The sequence below is a fragment of the Calonectris borealis genome, chromosome 1, assembly GCF_964195595.1.
Source record: "Calonectris borealis chromosome 1, bCalBor7.hap1.2, whole genome shotgun sequence".
NCBI lineage: Eukaryota > Metazoa > Chordata > Aves > Procellariiformes > Procellariidae > Calonectris > Calonectris borealis.
The window spans coordinates 132315171-132331516 of NC_134312.1; the positions used below are offsets into that span (position 1 = coordinate 132315171).

General features: G+C 38.8%; 1 protein-coding gene across 1 annotated transcript in view; it reads right to left on the reverse strand.

Moving 5' to 3' along the window:
* PHEX (phosphate regulating endopeptidase X-linked) overlaps positions 1-16346 on the reverse strand; it is a 111205-nt gene that overhangs the window by 56581 nt on the left and 38278 nt on the right. Inside the window, exons 8-12 of the mRNA XM_075175032.1 lie at positions 15499-15582; positions 15043-15188; positions 8270-8363; positions 3886-4014; positions 280-381 (exon numbers count right to left, since the gene is read on the reverse strand). Of these exons, the coding sequence (XP_075031133.1) occupies positions 280-381; positions 3886-4014; positions 8270-8363; positions 15043-15188; positions 15499-15582 (555 nt within the window). The remainder of the gene's footprint in view (positions 1-279; positions 382-3885; positions 4015-8269; positions 8364-15042; positions 15189-15498; positions 15583-16346) is intronic.

Genomic DNA, 16346 nt, shown 5'->3' on the forward strand with positions numbered 1-16346 from the left:
GCAAATCTGAAATGACCTTACAGTCTACATCAGCAAGAGCCAGATGGGGAAAGATGGAGGCAAGGGAGGAACAACAAGGTAACAAAAATAACTTCAGCAGAGAAGCAGGAGCTCAGACGGCTCAGCTTCTAGCAAAACAAATGTGGCACATGTCCCTTCACAAAAAAAACGATGGGTAAGTAACTGGAACTGCAAGTACAGTCCATGACATTCTGTTCTCACTCAAGTCAAATCTTCACCGTAACAGGATTTTACCTATTCAACATTTATGTTTGTTACCTTCTCATAAGCTTTTCTTTTTGTTTCAGAGTCCATCCAGTCATTTTCCTTTTCCAACATGTCAATAAAAGCCCAGCGAATTCCTTCAGTCAACTCCTCCATCTGCAAAACATTTAGCAAACCCCTCCCCAGTAAAATATGTCATGGCAGAATCACTATAAGAACAGGTTTGGTGCATGCAGGAGTGATGGATTTGGTTAGACCATGAATGATTCCAGATCAGACAATATCTGCTGTTCTTTCTTGAAGGCTAATTTCTTCTTTCTCCAGTCCTCAGATACTTCTTCTGAAAATAAGTTTCTTTTCATTTTTTTTTTTCTTCAGGTGTACCACACAACCTGTTCTTTGCTGATCCTTTCACGTCACAATTGTGAGAATGTCTGTCTTGAACTCATAAAAAATACTGGGAGGTTTGCAGTGATTTGGGGCGATTTCTGACACTTTGGATCTAGATCACTAGCCCATGCAGAAGAAGGAGCCAGCTGCAAGGCATTTACACAATTAAAGCCTTTTCTGCAGGCAGAGCATCTGTAGCCTTGTTTGGTTTATGTCAGACTGAGACACGCCTTATTAATACTGCCAAAGGACTGAATTTGGGCTGACAGTATCATGATCCAAATACAAAGCAGTATCCAAATATTTAGCCTGTATTTAGCTGTATTTGTGAAGTACTCCTACCCTTTACTCACTGCAGGGATAGAGGCCATGGCTCACAACACTGAGCAGCTTGCATCTGTGCAAAGCTAGAAAATCCCACAACCATTTTAGCTTGGCTGCTTCTTCAGACACCTGTACAAAGCCACGAGCATATCACAAGCAAGTAAAAAAATAATAATAGGAGTGTTTAGTGAGTATGCATACTAAGAAAACCCTGAAATGACAGAAAACGAGAAATCTAATGGCCAAGAACTGCATTATATCAGTCTAAAGAGCAGAAATGTCCTCATGCCTATGCATCCATCTGGCAGCACAGACCAGAAAGGTGTATGCAATCAGCTGGTTTTATTTATATCAACAGATGAACCTCATGACAGATAGCCACTAAGAATACTGTGAGAGTGAGGCAGTTCGGGGGATCCAGCCATTGCTTGAGTCCTTTAGCACAGACTAAACCAGAGTTGAGATAGCACAAGACATGACAGATAATCATTACATAAAGACTTATTGGATCTTTGTGTTATCACTTACGTTACATTTAAAAATAATGAAAATGTCAAGTACCAGAAATTTATATAATTTCATTCTATAGATCTAGTAGCTCTGAAATGTCATTAAAAGTGGGGACTAAACCCTGGAAAGTAATGTTACCCTTAGCTAAATTGTCATTTATGTATCAGATGTATATTTTAATCTGGAACTGTTCTTTATTTGTGGTAGAGCCAGACAAAACATAGCAAAGATCCTTTGATTATTCATTTTTTTCCACCCTTTTCAAAAAATATTTTCTTATTTTTAGAGACAATATAGGACAACTGGAACAGGTCTAGCATTAAATATGACTAAACAGTCAACATTCACAGTAAACTGCATCCCAGGGAACAGGGTAACTTAAAGATATTGATGACAGAGCACTGACTCAATTAACCTAGTGCACTAATGAGGTGAACTCCCTGTATTTGGAGGTTACAAGTTCAAACTCAAGCTCTGCAGCTGGGCCCTGGTGTATACTTAGGCTTTATGCACCAGCTGTAGCTGCAGGGGGCAGGGGGAGAAACCTATTCCTGCTATCAAAGTTATTACTGAAACTGCTCAGGCATAGCTGTAAGAAACACTGCAGGCACTCTGGGTTAGAAACAGTGCTATATTTAGACACAAATAATGTCTTTCTTGATAAAAGGAGAGAGGTATCTAAGGTATGAAACATCAGTGACAAAACATGGGGGAAAATGAATCCATATTACCCATAATTCAGGATTTGCTTATCATAGACAGATATATGCCATGAGCCAGGAAAAAAAAATCCTGTACAAATAAGAGTGCTTTTCACAAGTGCTTTCTTATTGCTTAAGGAAGAGAAACAGAACTGAAAACCAATGAAATTAAAACGATAACACCACAAATTATTAACTTGAAAAGCACATCTCTAAATGGATTGCAACAAATTTCACCTGCATCTAATTTTAATCTCCATGGGCAGTTCACTATAAGTCTGAATTTTGTGATCTACAATATAAATTTTGTATGCATTTCTTACTATGGATGCTACTGTGAATTCAGATCATTTTTCAAAGATTTGTTCTGAAAGGAATTTGCATGATAAGAAGTATTTTAATTAGGTCACATTTCAACAGAAAACCATTCTCTTCTCTATCAGCTTCTCATAATTTTCCCTCACGTATACAAACATGAAAAAATGTTCGTCCCCTCCATAAAGTGTGCATTTCTTATAGCCCTTCTCTTCCTGCTTATCCTGCGCAGAGGTCATACTGTTTAATATCCCAGAAATATTTTTGCCACTAAACTGCCAAATAGCACATTACAAACTTGGTCAAGAATCAGGGAACTGAAAAGCTGGATCTCAGAGAGGAAACTCCAGCTGAAGGCAAGTAAGTAGCAAAAGAAATGCAGGACCTGAGAGGGAAACACACTTCAAAGATTTGGACAAGCCAAATCAGAGCGTTGGTCTGTCTAAAGGAGTCCTTCCCTAAGAAAACAGTCAAACTAGATAAAGTCGAACAAACCTAGGCTACTGAGCCAGGGCAGCGCAGGACTATCACAGAGCTGTACTCCCAACGCAGAATGCTATTTCACATGTTTCCTAAACGGTTGTGCCTCTCCTGCACTGAGAGCTAAGTTCAATGACTAAATTAGTTAATAACCTGATTACTGTTGGAAAAATCAATGGCTGGAAAAGCAGGTATTGGAAAACCCTATGAGAAAAAATGAACTGAAAATAAGTCATAAATTATTGTGAAGGATAATTAATCATTTGAATATGTTATTATGGGAAGTGATAACATAGCTATGTTTGAAGTTTTAAAATGAGGATGAACGTCCAGATAAAAGCTATTCTCTGGACTCAGTAGCATGGAAGAATACTTTCCTTCACTGTTGAGCTAAAAAAAAAAAAAAAAAAAGAAAATCCAAATCACAAATATAATTTCTCAGTATATGGCTCTAAGCTGCCCTGAATTCGGGCCAGACATCAGTTCCACTTTTCTTGCTTAGACTACAGGTGTAGCACAGTCAGCTTTAAAAGGGTAGCCCTGAAGCAGAGAAGACTACTCTTTAACTAGTCAGTAAAAACTTTAGTATAAAGAGTTACACTAGTTATACGAAACCATTTCTCATTGATATCCCCCTGCTGTTCCTGCACAGCTTGGCTGTCATTATTTATGCAAATTAATGCTGCTCAGCCTGCTTTTGATCTGGCTACATATTTGTCTGAAGGACTGCATATGGAAAGGATGGATAGTGCCCAGATGGACAGAAAGGTAGCATTTCTTCGAATTTGTTCTGTTTTATCCTTGTCTTTTTTTTTTTAATTCAATTAAAGCATTTTTAAGAATCTTGTCTCTTTTTAAACTTCAGTCCAACCTCACAGACAATTTGGGAGGAGGAAGCCACTAACTAAAAGTTTCTAGACAGAGATCTCAAAGGACTCACCATCTCCTTCTTGTCTTCTTGAAAATGAGCATTCACAAACATCTTGCCCACAACATAAGGGAGTGCACTTTCAACGAGGTCCACACATTTATCCCACTGGGGCAGCAAAGTCGTGGTTCCATGGATGACCTGTTGGCAGGTGCATGTAGTAGGTCATAACATCATACTGTTTAAGAAGAACAAGTCTGCATCCATGTACAGTATAGTCTAAAGCATAATTGTCAAAGCTACCAAAAGGAAACAATAACAATACTTTACAGTTATTTCTATTTTCATCAAGTGTTATGACAAATCTTTTGAACCCCACAAAATAGCTTTAAGATTTTAAACTTAGAAACAGTACAATGGCGACGACTTAGAGAGGCCAGGCTTTGAGGGTTAGTTATGGGAAGACATTCCCAAGTGCCAACTGTAGGCTAATCTTGGTAGTCTTCCTGTGTTAAGTGGAGAGACACTTTCCTCTAGAAAATCCCTGCTCTGAGATACCTCCTGAAAAAGTTTCTCTAGGTGAGAAGCCTAGGGAGATCATCTACGTGAAAATGAGGTCAGTCCTTATGAAACACCTCCTACAGAGCCCTCCACTGCCATGGACTTATCTGTGCTAACTAATGCTGTCTAACATTGGTAGGTATGTGTCCACACCTTTTTGCCATTTACCTGTCTAGCTACTCTTACCACAGCCTGTGTAAAATAAATAGTTGCTTTCAGTCCCTTTCCCAAACAGAGTATTTTCAGGAGAAAACAGGTTTGAATCATCAAGAACACTGAATACATGTTTGTCCCCCAAAAATCTTCCTCCATGTTGTGGTAGAACAGCTTATGTATTTTACTAAAGGAATGGTGGTTAAACACACACTTCCAGGCTCTGATGATGTCCCTGCACCACCATGCATGAGTTTCAAAAGAGAAATAATCAAGAATGAGAACCAAAGAACAAGGCAAAATAGAGCTCAAGCAATTGCTGCCTTGGTTTTGTTTCTCACGGGAAGAATGTTGTTACCATGGACGCTTACCCAGTTAACATTACATTTTCTTGTCAAGGTAGAAGTTCATTTTTAAAAAAAGTACACACAACAAAATACGAGATGGGTCCGTGTAAGCAATAGCAGTGCTGATTTAAGAAACTTTTGTTGTTTTCAAGGTTCAAAGAGTTCCCTTTCCACTTAAGGAACTTCTTAAACTTTTCCACAGAGAACAAGCAAAATCCCAGTCCAGTAGTTAACACCTGTCAGCTGTGTAAAAGCTGAGTACAGTCAACACCAGACCAGGTCAGGCGGGAGAGGATTTTGGCCTCTCACAGATTATACAAGCCTCTTAAGCACTGATCTAGCAGTTTCTGAGCCTCTTCTTTTTCCCAGTTTTCTCTTCCTTTGAGCCCAAGATTAAATTTCTAGCAAAACTGAAGGGTTTGGATTTGTTGTTTTCCAGTAGGAAAAGATTTAATTGGAAAATTCCAGAGTAGCTTAACCCTCAGCAATTGAAGGTCAGATATTTTGCTAGTTCAGAGATTGATTTTCTCCATCATATTGTCTGTAATTAAACTTAATCAATGACTCATACTTAAATACACCTGTGAATTGCATTTTCAAATGCTTTTTATTAATACTCTATGTTCACTAATAGATTTTCAATGACAGAGAGAACACTGCTTCTATAACAAAACCACATTAAGCAAATCAATACATAATAAGGTAATAGTTTCCTAAACAGAGCCAAATTTGAAAATAAACTCCTTTTCCAAATTCTTCAACCCTCATATATAACACAGCATTCAAAAAAAAAAAAAAAAAGCGCAGAAAAAAAGAGAGAAGAAAATTTCTCTCCAGGGCTCAAGCAAAACCACAATGGAGGTTTTTCCTGACGCAGAGGAAGAAAAGGAGTCATGGCATTAGTCATCAGAGCTTGAAATTCCTTCTGAAAGCTCTGACTATGCATCAGCCACAGAAAGAGTCAGGAGACAGAGCTGGCTTTTAGACTGTGACATATTATTATTACAACATAATAATTATCATTATTTTGAGGGAGGCTTGACTGTAAGGAGGGCAGAAAGGCAGTGCAGGCTGTGAGACCAATAAAAATAGAGATGAGAGGAATAGATTGTATCTCACAGCTGGTTTATTGATATTTATGTTACAACAGCCAACTAGAACTCCCTCAAAATGGTCCTCCTAATATTAACGTACCACTCTAAAACACAGTACTCCAGGTAGTAACAGTGACTATAAATAGCAGGTTTCAAGCCCTCCTAGTCCATTCAGAGCTCTACAACACAATTAACTGATGCCTTCCCCAGGTGCCACTGCACATTTACTAGGACTCAAAGTGCCACTGCAGAGGAGCTGCTGATAGTTGCTGATGTGGTACTCAAAGCTCTTTCTCTAGAGTCAGCAGGTTTGTCCTGTTTCTCAAACCAAAGTTTTTTGAAGTTTCATCATGTCTTTTTCCCCTCTCTTTGCAAAGAGTTTAGGTGTCTTGATGCCAAGATTTCTACATGTAAGATGTAAAAGCCACCAACAGAAAATGAGAAGCTGCTGAAAAAAATACTATGCTTACCATGGGTGAGGCTGAATGAATGAATAAAAAAAATACTTTGCTTTAAGGGTCACTGATTCATCTCACAGTCATGTCTTTTCAGTAGTCATTCAATGTTTTCTTCATTTACCTGACACCTGGCAAGAGGTTGGTGGATCCTTTTTATGATCCCAAAGGACCTGTGTGCCTTTAGTCTTCCACCCTCTGATGGGACAAATCTGTTCAACAAAGCCTTTGCCTTGGACTCCATTTCTCATGTCCTTTCTGCTGACCTGTGACGTCTGTTCCCCTGAGCTGTTTACTGCGCTTAACTTTAGCTGTTAACTATTAGCCATTGCTGTTTACTGCACTTAAACTCTCCATCTCCAGGTCTCCAGGGGCCGATAATGGGAATGAACTGCTGACTCACTGCCCTTACTGTGCTGTTCTTAAGTTTTCAGAACCACTTACATGACACCCTTGATGACATTGTTAATAAGCATTGAATCAACTTGAATTAGATTTCTCCCTAAACTTCTGGAGAAAGTACCCAGAGAAGTGAGAGCAGCTAGTTGCCATATCAAAATGCACAGTACCCACAGCTTAAAGTTTTCTTCTGGGAATTTTTCTGGCCATAATAGAACTCAATATAACTCAGTATTATGCTGCAGACTGGCTGATGGCCAGCATCAATCTATTTTACCTGGCTAGCAAGGAATGTCCCAGCAGGGGACACACTTACAAACTTGTCGCTATGGTTCTGACAGCCAGTTTCTCACATTTTTGCATGAACAAAAAATGGCATGTTTAACAAGACTGATTTGAATATGATTTCAGAATTATAAGAGACTGCCTTTCCTGTGTAGTTTCCATCGAGCGATTGGAGTTTCTTTTTAGCTGTGTGATCAACTCAGAACTATTCCAGTACTACACAAGGAAAGACATTATGGGTGTTTCAATTAGCCACCTGCATGCCTCACCAGGGAGGACAGAGCATCCACACCTCCTGTACAACATCACTGGCAGCATCATGCCAGCCTTCTGTCATGATGTCACCAAGCAGCTAATTTTCATAATGACAAACAAAGTTCACCATCTAAACTAAAGTGGCTTGGAAACAACAAGACAAAGCACCTTGCAGTTTCAGTTTCATCCTTGGTTTGCTTAAAGAGCCCTCATGCTGCCTGCAGGATTATCAGGATGGCTTTCTATTCAGGGTTCACTTAATCAAATACATGTGTTTTACATAAATGCCTATATTACTTAATAGATAATTAGCTCTGCTCTCACAGCTTGGGGCAGTGACTAATGTCTTCTGGGGCTTCTGTAACCCCAAGCTGGAAGGCACCTGGTCGGCTTCTCTGTGGAAATGGCTGGTGTATGGATGTGCTAGAGCTCATGTAAAGCTGGAACTAGAGCATGAGAGAGGTTTGAGCAAGCTTAGAAAAGCTGAAATCTTAGATTTTTGTTTTACCAGAGCCATATTCACCCACGCGTAAGCAGTAGTTTTTTTCAAAAGCTTAGATTTTGGCCAAACAGGTTTGGCCTGCAGGAATAGCACACGTCACAGCCCTAGCACGTAACTCAAAAACTTTCCAGCTTTCAAGTTTCTGCATAAGAAGACTAAGGTTTTTAAGGGGGAGGTCTCAAAAACTCCTTAACATAATCTAAAAGACATTTTTCCTTAGTGTCATATACAAGAATATGTATTTCTTAACTGTTTTAGAGGGAGTCTTCAACAAAAAAAGTTTATTCAAGAAATTTATCCAGCATGGAAAACATTTCATGTTTTGCAAAGGTATAAGCAACCATAAGGGAAACTGATAGTGTCAACACTAGTACCATTGTAAGTGCTATAAAAACTCTAACTTACCCGAGAAAATTCCAGCCACCGATACTGAAAACGTCTACTGAGGTTAAGTAACCTTGAATATACCATCCTCCACACCAGGTAGTTGGCAAGAGTCCTGTTAAATGAGATGTATTTTTATCAGACGTCTAAACACATATGATGTACCACAAAGCACTCACAGAAATATCTCTACAAATATTTCAATTGAATGGTGGAAATTTCACCTTGAAAATTAATGAGTGATTACAAAATTGATAAATCCCTATTACACAGAAGAATCTGTATGATTGCAGCCAGTTAATATGTAATTGCATCGTGATAACCATCTTCTAGGGGATATTTATAATGAGTCCATCTCCTTGTATATAGTTTTTAGGTAATGCGTTTTTCAAAAGGCAGATTTCATTTTCCATAGAAGTGACAAGAACTGTGTCATAATAATAGTTGCATAAAAGTTCTATCCAGAGATAAGAAAATAACTTATTTTTCTTTTGTAAATCAAAGTGAATGCTATCTCTCCTCATTAGCAGGGCACATAAATGATAACTATGAAACAGAATAGATAACAGCCTATCCCATATACACTATCATTATCTCATATTTGTATCTTTCATTAGAAGTTATCAATATGCATTTAAAAGTTCTTACTACCCACAGAGTTATTGAAGTATTACCACTCTTATTTTGCAGATGGATAATTGAAATACCAAAAAAGAGGAGTCTCAGTAACAAGAATCTCATAAGAACTGAGGCTGAGAGATCCAGGAAGAGCTTGTTTAAAATTCCCAGGAGACCTGACATCCATGCCCCTTTTCTAAAACTTCAAGCACTTGACTGGAGGATTTATCTAGTCTAAATTGAGCTTTCTCCACACTCAGCAGTGGCTGTATGAGGTAAAGGTGCATTGTGAAATATGCAATTCAACTTCAAACAGTCTCAAAACAAGTCCAATAATGGTCTAACACATACTATTCTCATCTTGTCTTATACATGACATTTTTCAAGGATAGTCATTGCTCTAAAGCTATGGATATCCAAATGTTGTTTGCTCTACACAGGGATATAGATAACATTTTGGGCAGGCCATAGATTTCTCCATAGGGAGGAAAATTGCTGCTTTGCAACTGAAGAAACTGTTATGGACCATCTGAACAACTCCCTCATCTCTAAAAATCCCATTTCTGCAATCTCCCATTGCCATAGGTGTGGAGCGGCATAGCTGTTCCTACAGTGTCACTCCATTAACTTAATTCACGGATGCATCCCATACTGTCCCATCCTCTGAATCATAACAGGTTATAAACACACTTTGCGGGCGTATTGTCTTCACAGCAGCATTCGCCTGAGCCACAACTTGAGTTTTGCCTCTAACCAAGCTCCAGTCCACCCACACAAAGCCTTCAGCTCAAGATATGTTGTTGCTGGAAGCTTACACTCTTGGTCACTCAGCAGGGGAGGTGATAAAGAAGTGAGAATGGAGAGGTTAAAGGCAAGCTATAGCTACATATTGTCTATTAGTGACTGAGCACATGATAACGCTGTAACTCCAGCAGTGTGCACACATCCAAGTGGGGCACTACACCAAGAATAGATGGGTGGCTGTGCTTTCTCCGTGGGCTGGCCGAGACGTGCACTGGGGACCAGTCTGGTCAGGCACAGCAGGCAGTGGCCAGGGAAGGCGGGCGCTCTGCAGTGCCACTGGATTTGGCTGTCCCTGCAGGCTGCTCCAGCTGAACTGAAGCTAGCAGAAGTGTGCGTACTCAAGTGAACCTGCACGGCAGTTGTACACCTGTGCCAGCGTGGGCAAAGCCAGTTTTACTCATCAGTTAGGTCTGCATATGCTTATAGGTCAGAAATATGGTCAACTCATTTCACACAGGAAAACCTGAGGCTGCAATTTCAAGCCAACTGTCACCTCAAAGGCCTGATACTCACTAGTCTTTGTGGCCAGTGGCAACTTCTACAGGGGAGTAGAGTATTGCTGTGATTTCTAAGTCCTGCCTTATATACTCCTCCTCATCTCTCACACTGGGCATATTCTCTGTTTTTGTATACAGATATATCATATAGTACACATAAATCCCCACAACAGTCGTAAAACATGTCTGAAAAAGCTTTTTAGCATGAATAATGTACATTTATAATATAGTACATGTTACAAAACCCAAAACAGTTAGCTCTGCTTAGATGATCAAACCATTTTGAGATAATGCTTAGGGTCATTAAAAATTCATTCCAACCTGTGAAATACCAGAAAGCATAGATTTTCCCCTTAACACATTTCTGACAATGTGGAATTTCCTCACTCAATGGCAACTGAAGCACCCTAAAAGTGCTCAGCTTTCATTGGTTTTGTAAAAGACTTTAAGTCCACAAGCCTCACAACTATCTGCCTCAGGTATTTCAGCAGAGCTGAAGAGCATCCATGCTCCTGCAGTAACTACTCTGTGGATCTAAAAGAGTATTTATGCAAGTCCTACAGATTAAAAGGCTTAAAGATTTAATTTCAATCAAAAGTCTTAGGTAAAAAACCTCAGCTAAATGGACCGCTATCATAAACCAATTATGTGTTACAATTCAGTACTTAATTGCTACAAAAAAAATCAATTCTCCCTTCTATGTGCTTCTTGTTCTCATCCGGCAGTGTTTGTCCTTACTTTTGAGTTGGGGAACTTCTGTCAAATTGGTCGTGAATGAAAGATTGAAATCCGTAAAGGATGAGTCTCGAAAAGGTGACTTATTCAAAGACACTAATATCAACGGGAATTCAAAAACTTTTGTATCAGGCATAAGTAATGAAGGCAGCTGTCAGTTTCAGGAAATATCCCACAATTAATTGAGGTTTGTTTTAATTTGGGAAGGAAAAGAAGGCTGACACGTCCTAAAACCAAGCTGTCTGATGACATTGTAATAATTCCTGATTGTAATCACAGTAGACTCCACTGATGCATGCAATGCATAAAGCAACAGGAAGGTTTTGCTTCAAAGCCCAGAGGTACGTTTATTTGCTGGGGGGGGCCAACAGGGGGAAAGGTTAAGGGGTTTTGTTGTTGTTTTTTGTTTGAGGGGCAATGTTCTTTTTTTTTTTTTTTTCAAAACAAAACAGAATCATATTTTATCTGAATTTGTTTACCTATTTTGGGCATGATCATTTTACCTTTTTGGCTAACTATATAAACTTAAAATCCATTGGTCATCTTCATTTGGTTTAAAAACTGACACTTTTTGGTTATGAAATGCCTCCAGTGCATATCTTGGGGTGATTTTCATGCCAATTTCACAAATAAGTTCATTGAGGCTCAGAGAAGTTAACTTGTTCACATGGAGCAAAATCCAACACACAAATAAAACATACAAATCCTCTCTGGTCTTTTGATGAGACCAGAGCAATTGTTGTGGTAACCTTTCAGAAGAGTACAGTATAGTCCCCTATTTTAACTTCAAAATGACTGTTACAGAAAGAAGTGTAGGCTCACTCTTAACCAATATGACCGTTATTGTCATACACCCTCCCAAAGGAAGTGGTAGAGAGCTTGTTTGCTGGGATAGTTAAAATTATACCAGTGCTTATGAGTATCTACTAAGGAACTCTCTACCCTGTCTGGGAATAATGTAGGTTGCTCATGTAAAACTCTGAGTTTGTAATATTGTAATCAACAGGGACGGTGGCAGTTAAAGAGGATAGATTTAATATGAGATAGATGGACAAATTAACTGACATTTTAAGAAAAATATCCCTTTCACAAATTTTGAGATCTGTTTGAAAATTTTATTCAAAATTGAGTCATGAATCAAATTATAAGTACGGAAAAACTTCTGCCTCTATTGCTAGAGGTGCTAGTTCAAGTCAAATTATTGTAACTTCTCTCTAATTTTTCAGAGGCAGGCTAAGACCAGAAAGGAGATCTAGTGCCCCCATCCCTCTCTAAAGAAAATTCCTCTTATGCTGCAGGAATTGCAGAGTACTTCTCTATTAACTGTCCCATACTGCAAAAATGGGGTAAGGTAAGGCAAAGGAAGCCAGTTATTCATTCTGACATCCATGAGAACGATAAAGCTGCTTCCTTCAACAGCTGCAAATGTCTCCAAGGACACAATTTACTGTATCCTGTTTATGGCTCACACATAAAGCACCAGCACACAGGTAACAGGGAAGGGATATAAAGGGCTCCTAACTGGTACCAGCACAGTCCCATCTGCCCCCTCACATGGCACAGTTGTATTGGAGCTCTGCCATTATCTCATTTATACCACAGCTACATCTATATTTTCAACATACACCTCTTCTTCCCGTAAAAGATATAAACTCCATTAAAAATTAGTCGGTACACTAAAAAAAACCTGAAGGAATCCCTGAAGACTTCTTACGAAGAAGGCGTGACTTACTTCAGCACTGAACACCTGACATGGCTTAGGCTAGCTAGCCCAGGGCTGATGGAAACTCCTCCAGGCTAGTTACTCAGCTTCTTGGGCAGCTTGCTACAGAAAGCCATGCTCCTGGCCTGGCCTCACAGCAGTGCCCTAGCTTGGGAATTTCAGACAGACCTCCGAACCACACCTCTGCACGTATTTCAAGCTCCATACAGTAACTTGATTATATGCAGCAGGGCTGTCAAGTAAATAGCAGCCTTATTTATAAAATTCACTCTACACCCTGCCAATGTGCTATTTTCTAGTAACATTGCCATGTGAATGATTTCACAATTCAAGATTGTTCAGCAGGTTCTCCAAAGGAGCAGTTTTTAATATGATGATTGTGAGTCCATACGACTTGTCACCTCCATCACCAAGAACTGCTTCTGTAGCCAGACTTAATTTTCACTCCGTTCTTCCCTCCACCAGAAACAAACTTCACAGAGTACTTTGCCAGATCACTGGGGCATAAACAATCTTTTTACGCCATTTTGAATAGTACCCATGCTAGCAGGGTGCTTATCTGGGAAGGGGACACACAAGGCATTGGAATAAAAGTATAATTTAGGGATAGAAGGTTTGTAACTGAAAAGAATATGAACTTAGTGAAAGTACCTGCTTCTCCTAATGACACTGCATCTCCCAAAATGATGAGAAGTTAATTCACATTCTAATCACTGAAGAAAATAAATTTTGGAATGCTTTACTAGGAATTTGATTGGTTTAGATATTTACTGTAACAAACCAAATTAAAGTTGTTTGCATTAATTTAACCTTTAAAATATTATATGGAGAATGACAAATGAGATTACCTAAAAGAAAATATCTTTGTTAAGCTTTCAGAGTTCACCCTACAGGGAAATGTTAGGACCTCATTGTTAGGAGTTTGCATTAAGATGATTTCCTAATTTTCTCAGGCCAGATAACAAGGTTACATCTGGAGCAGACTATGACATTTTAAGTAATGAACATTATAATCTAATAGATAAACATGATCTTTGTTATCACGCAGTGCCTGTTTGGATGGATGTTACATACAAGAATTTGAAGTCTCCTTGGGTTGAGTTTAGCACTATTTGCTATTTCTAACATTTTATGATGCAAATTTCTTACGGTAAGACTGAGCAGAAAATGCCTAAACCATTATCAGCTATAAATCAGCTATAAAATACGCAGCGTGAATATACTAGAAATTGGACACTACTTTTGCCCCCCCCTCCGCCCCCCCCCCCCCCAGCTTGCGGGGGTCAGGAAGCTGGTCTTGAGCTTTGCTGAAGACGGGAGTTGCTATTCTTTCTGGTCATTACTCCAGTCTCCCTCTGCCATGACACACAGGCTGGCTTAACTCATCTTGAATACTCGGATTTTCCCTGAATAAGACCCTAATGGAAAAAGTCTCCAGGTATTTACTCTGTAGTTAGAGAATATATTTGCGTGTAAGTGTATTTGTACACAGCGAATAACTAATTCTTTGTTGTCTTGCTACACGTGCATCCTCTAAATCACCACTTTATCCCCACTGAAGTAACTAACTTTGAGATACAAAGCATGGACAGCCCAAACAATTTAGAAAACTTTCTTCAGTAGATTAAGATTGGTGGCACACTAACGATATTTGTCTGAATTTTATAAAGAAAGGGTGTTTGATGATCTGTAGGCAGATCAATCATTTTTGTTTTTTCTTATTGTTTGATCTGTATGTTATTTTTACAGGTACTATGAATTAATGTAAGCATTCTGTCACTGGAGACATAGAGCAACAATATAAGAATAATGCTTCTGAATTAGTCTTTTTTTCTGAAATGTAAATTTAGTTGTGGACATACTGTACAATCAGCAAAGAATGATTTTTGGAGACAACAGCCTAACAATATTTTTTTAAAAGTTCAGCAATGCACCTCAGCAGAGAGCAAATTATCACAGAAATCACTTAGTTGTCATCAATAATGATGTCTCAAAATGGGATGTCATCTTCACATACATCACACATTTTTCATCACACTGCCCAAAGCTGTCTTGCTTCCCTGTGTGAAGCACATCTACTATGTTTAATTTGAGCTACCTGCATTTTACAACTATGCTCTATAGGTGTAAATGATTTCACAAGGTACAAGACCCTATGTAAGTAAGAGATGCTGAATGCATCTGAAAGAGCAGCTTTACTGCAACCTGTGTTTTCTGTAAAAAAAAAAGGTGTTGAAACTGCAAATTCTCCTGCTACACACAAGCTAATATCTATATCCTCATTCAGACAAAAACCAAACAGACCTTTTGCCTAGAGACTTGATTCTAAGAATATCTGAAGCACCTGAAAAACCCAGGAAAAGCTCAGCTTTGATGTCCCCTCATAAGTGTGGGTGAAATCATCATAGGATCCTTACTTTTTCCTTTCATTTTCTAGTATCCTGAATAAATCTTTGAAGTACTGGGGAACACGGACAATCACATTTTCTGAAGGACCTATATCTTTCAGCTCAGGATAGAGTCTGGTGTCAATCACCTTCTTGATGTATCCCAGCCAGTCAAACTGCAATGACAAAGAGAAGGCTGGTTAAAGCAGATTATGAAGAGAGATGACTTATTCACTAAGTTGCACCTTTAAGACTAATGGTTTCAGAGCTTTACTTATGAAAAATTTAGAAACTATTGCACTTTGTCATTACACGTGTTTTCCAAGCTCAATAAAGTCGTAACTGTATTTAAAATAACATATATTGTAATCGAGTACACACATTCTTAATTATATTCCTTTAACATGCTGCTCTGCACACTAAAGGCAATTTTAATTATATAGGTCAGACATTAAAAGAATAATTTTGTAATTATCCCCAACCAACCTGTGGAATCATGGCACTAAGCTCCGATATGTTCATTTTATTGTACATCACCTCACTTGTTCGATTTTCATATGGAATCATGATCTGGGGGGGGAAACAAACAAACAAACAAACAGAACAAACCACATCAAAACAAGGATTCTCTTGCAGAGACCTGCTCTTACATCATTCCTGTCCATCATAATCCCAGTGCAGAAATATTTCACCACCTGTTTTCAAAGCATTCATGGCATTAAATTCCCTTTCTGAGGATGGCATTTAACGAGGAGAAATGGAACACAGTTCACTGTCAGTTTAACTCATTACTGGGGAATTTAATGAGCTGCGTGTCTTCTTTGAACATATTAGACCAATTTTAGCTCTGATTATACTAAAGAAATGCATGTTGATTCATAAAGAGATAAAAGCACACCTAGACTGTTAATACTTACTCAGCTGGTCATGTCAGGTAGAAGCCAGCTCGAAACTATATGGTTTAAAAGGTCAAATCTGAGATAGGTATGCTGGAAGTGCATCTCATCTCCTGGATTTGAACATGTTCTTGCTATGGCCTGACTCCATCTGAGGGGAGAGCCAGATACAAGCAAGTTTCTCCTCATTTTACCCCACCATCCTGATTTCCATAGCAGGAAACCTGGGTATATAGGCCAGACATGAATTAAAGCATTCTCCCACCAGGCTTCTCATCTGGGTGACCAGAGGAGCCAGACCTCAGGATCCTCTGTAGCATCAAAGTTCAAGGACATAGCAAAAGAAATCCTAAATATGAAGGAAGTCCTTTTATAACTGACAAGGGACATTCAGATTCCAAGATGGCAATATGGTTCATGATAAAAAAACCAAACAAA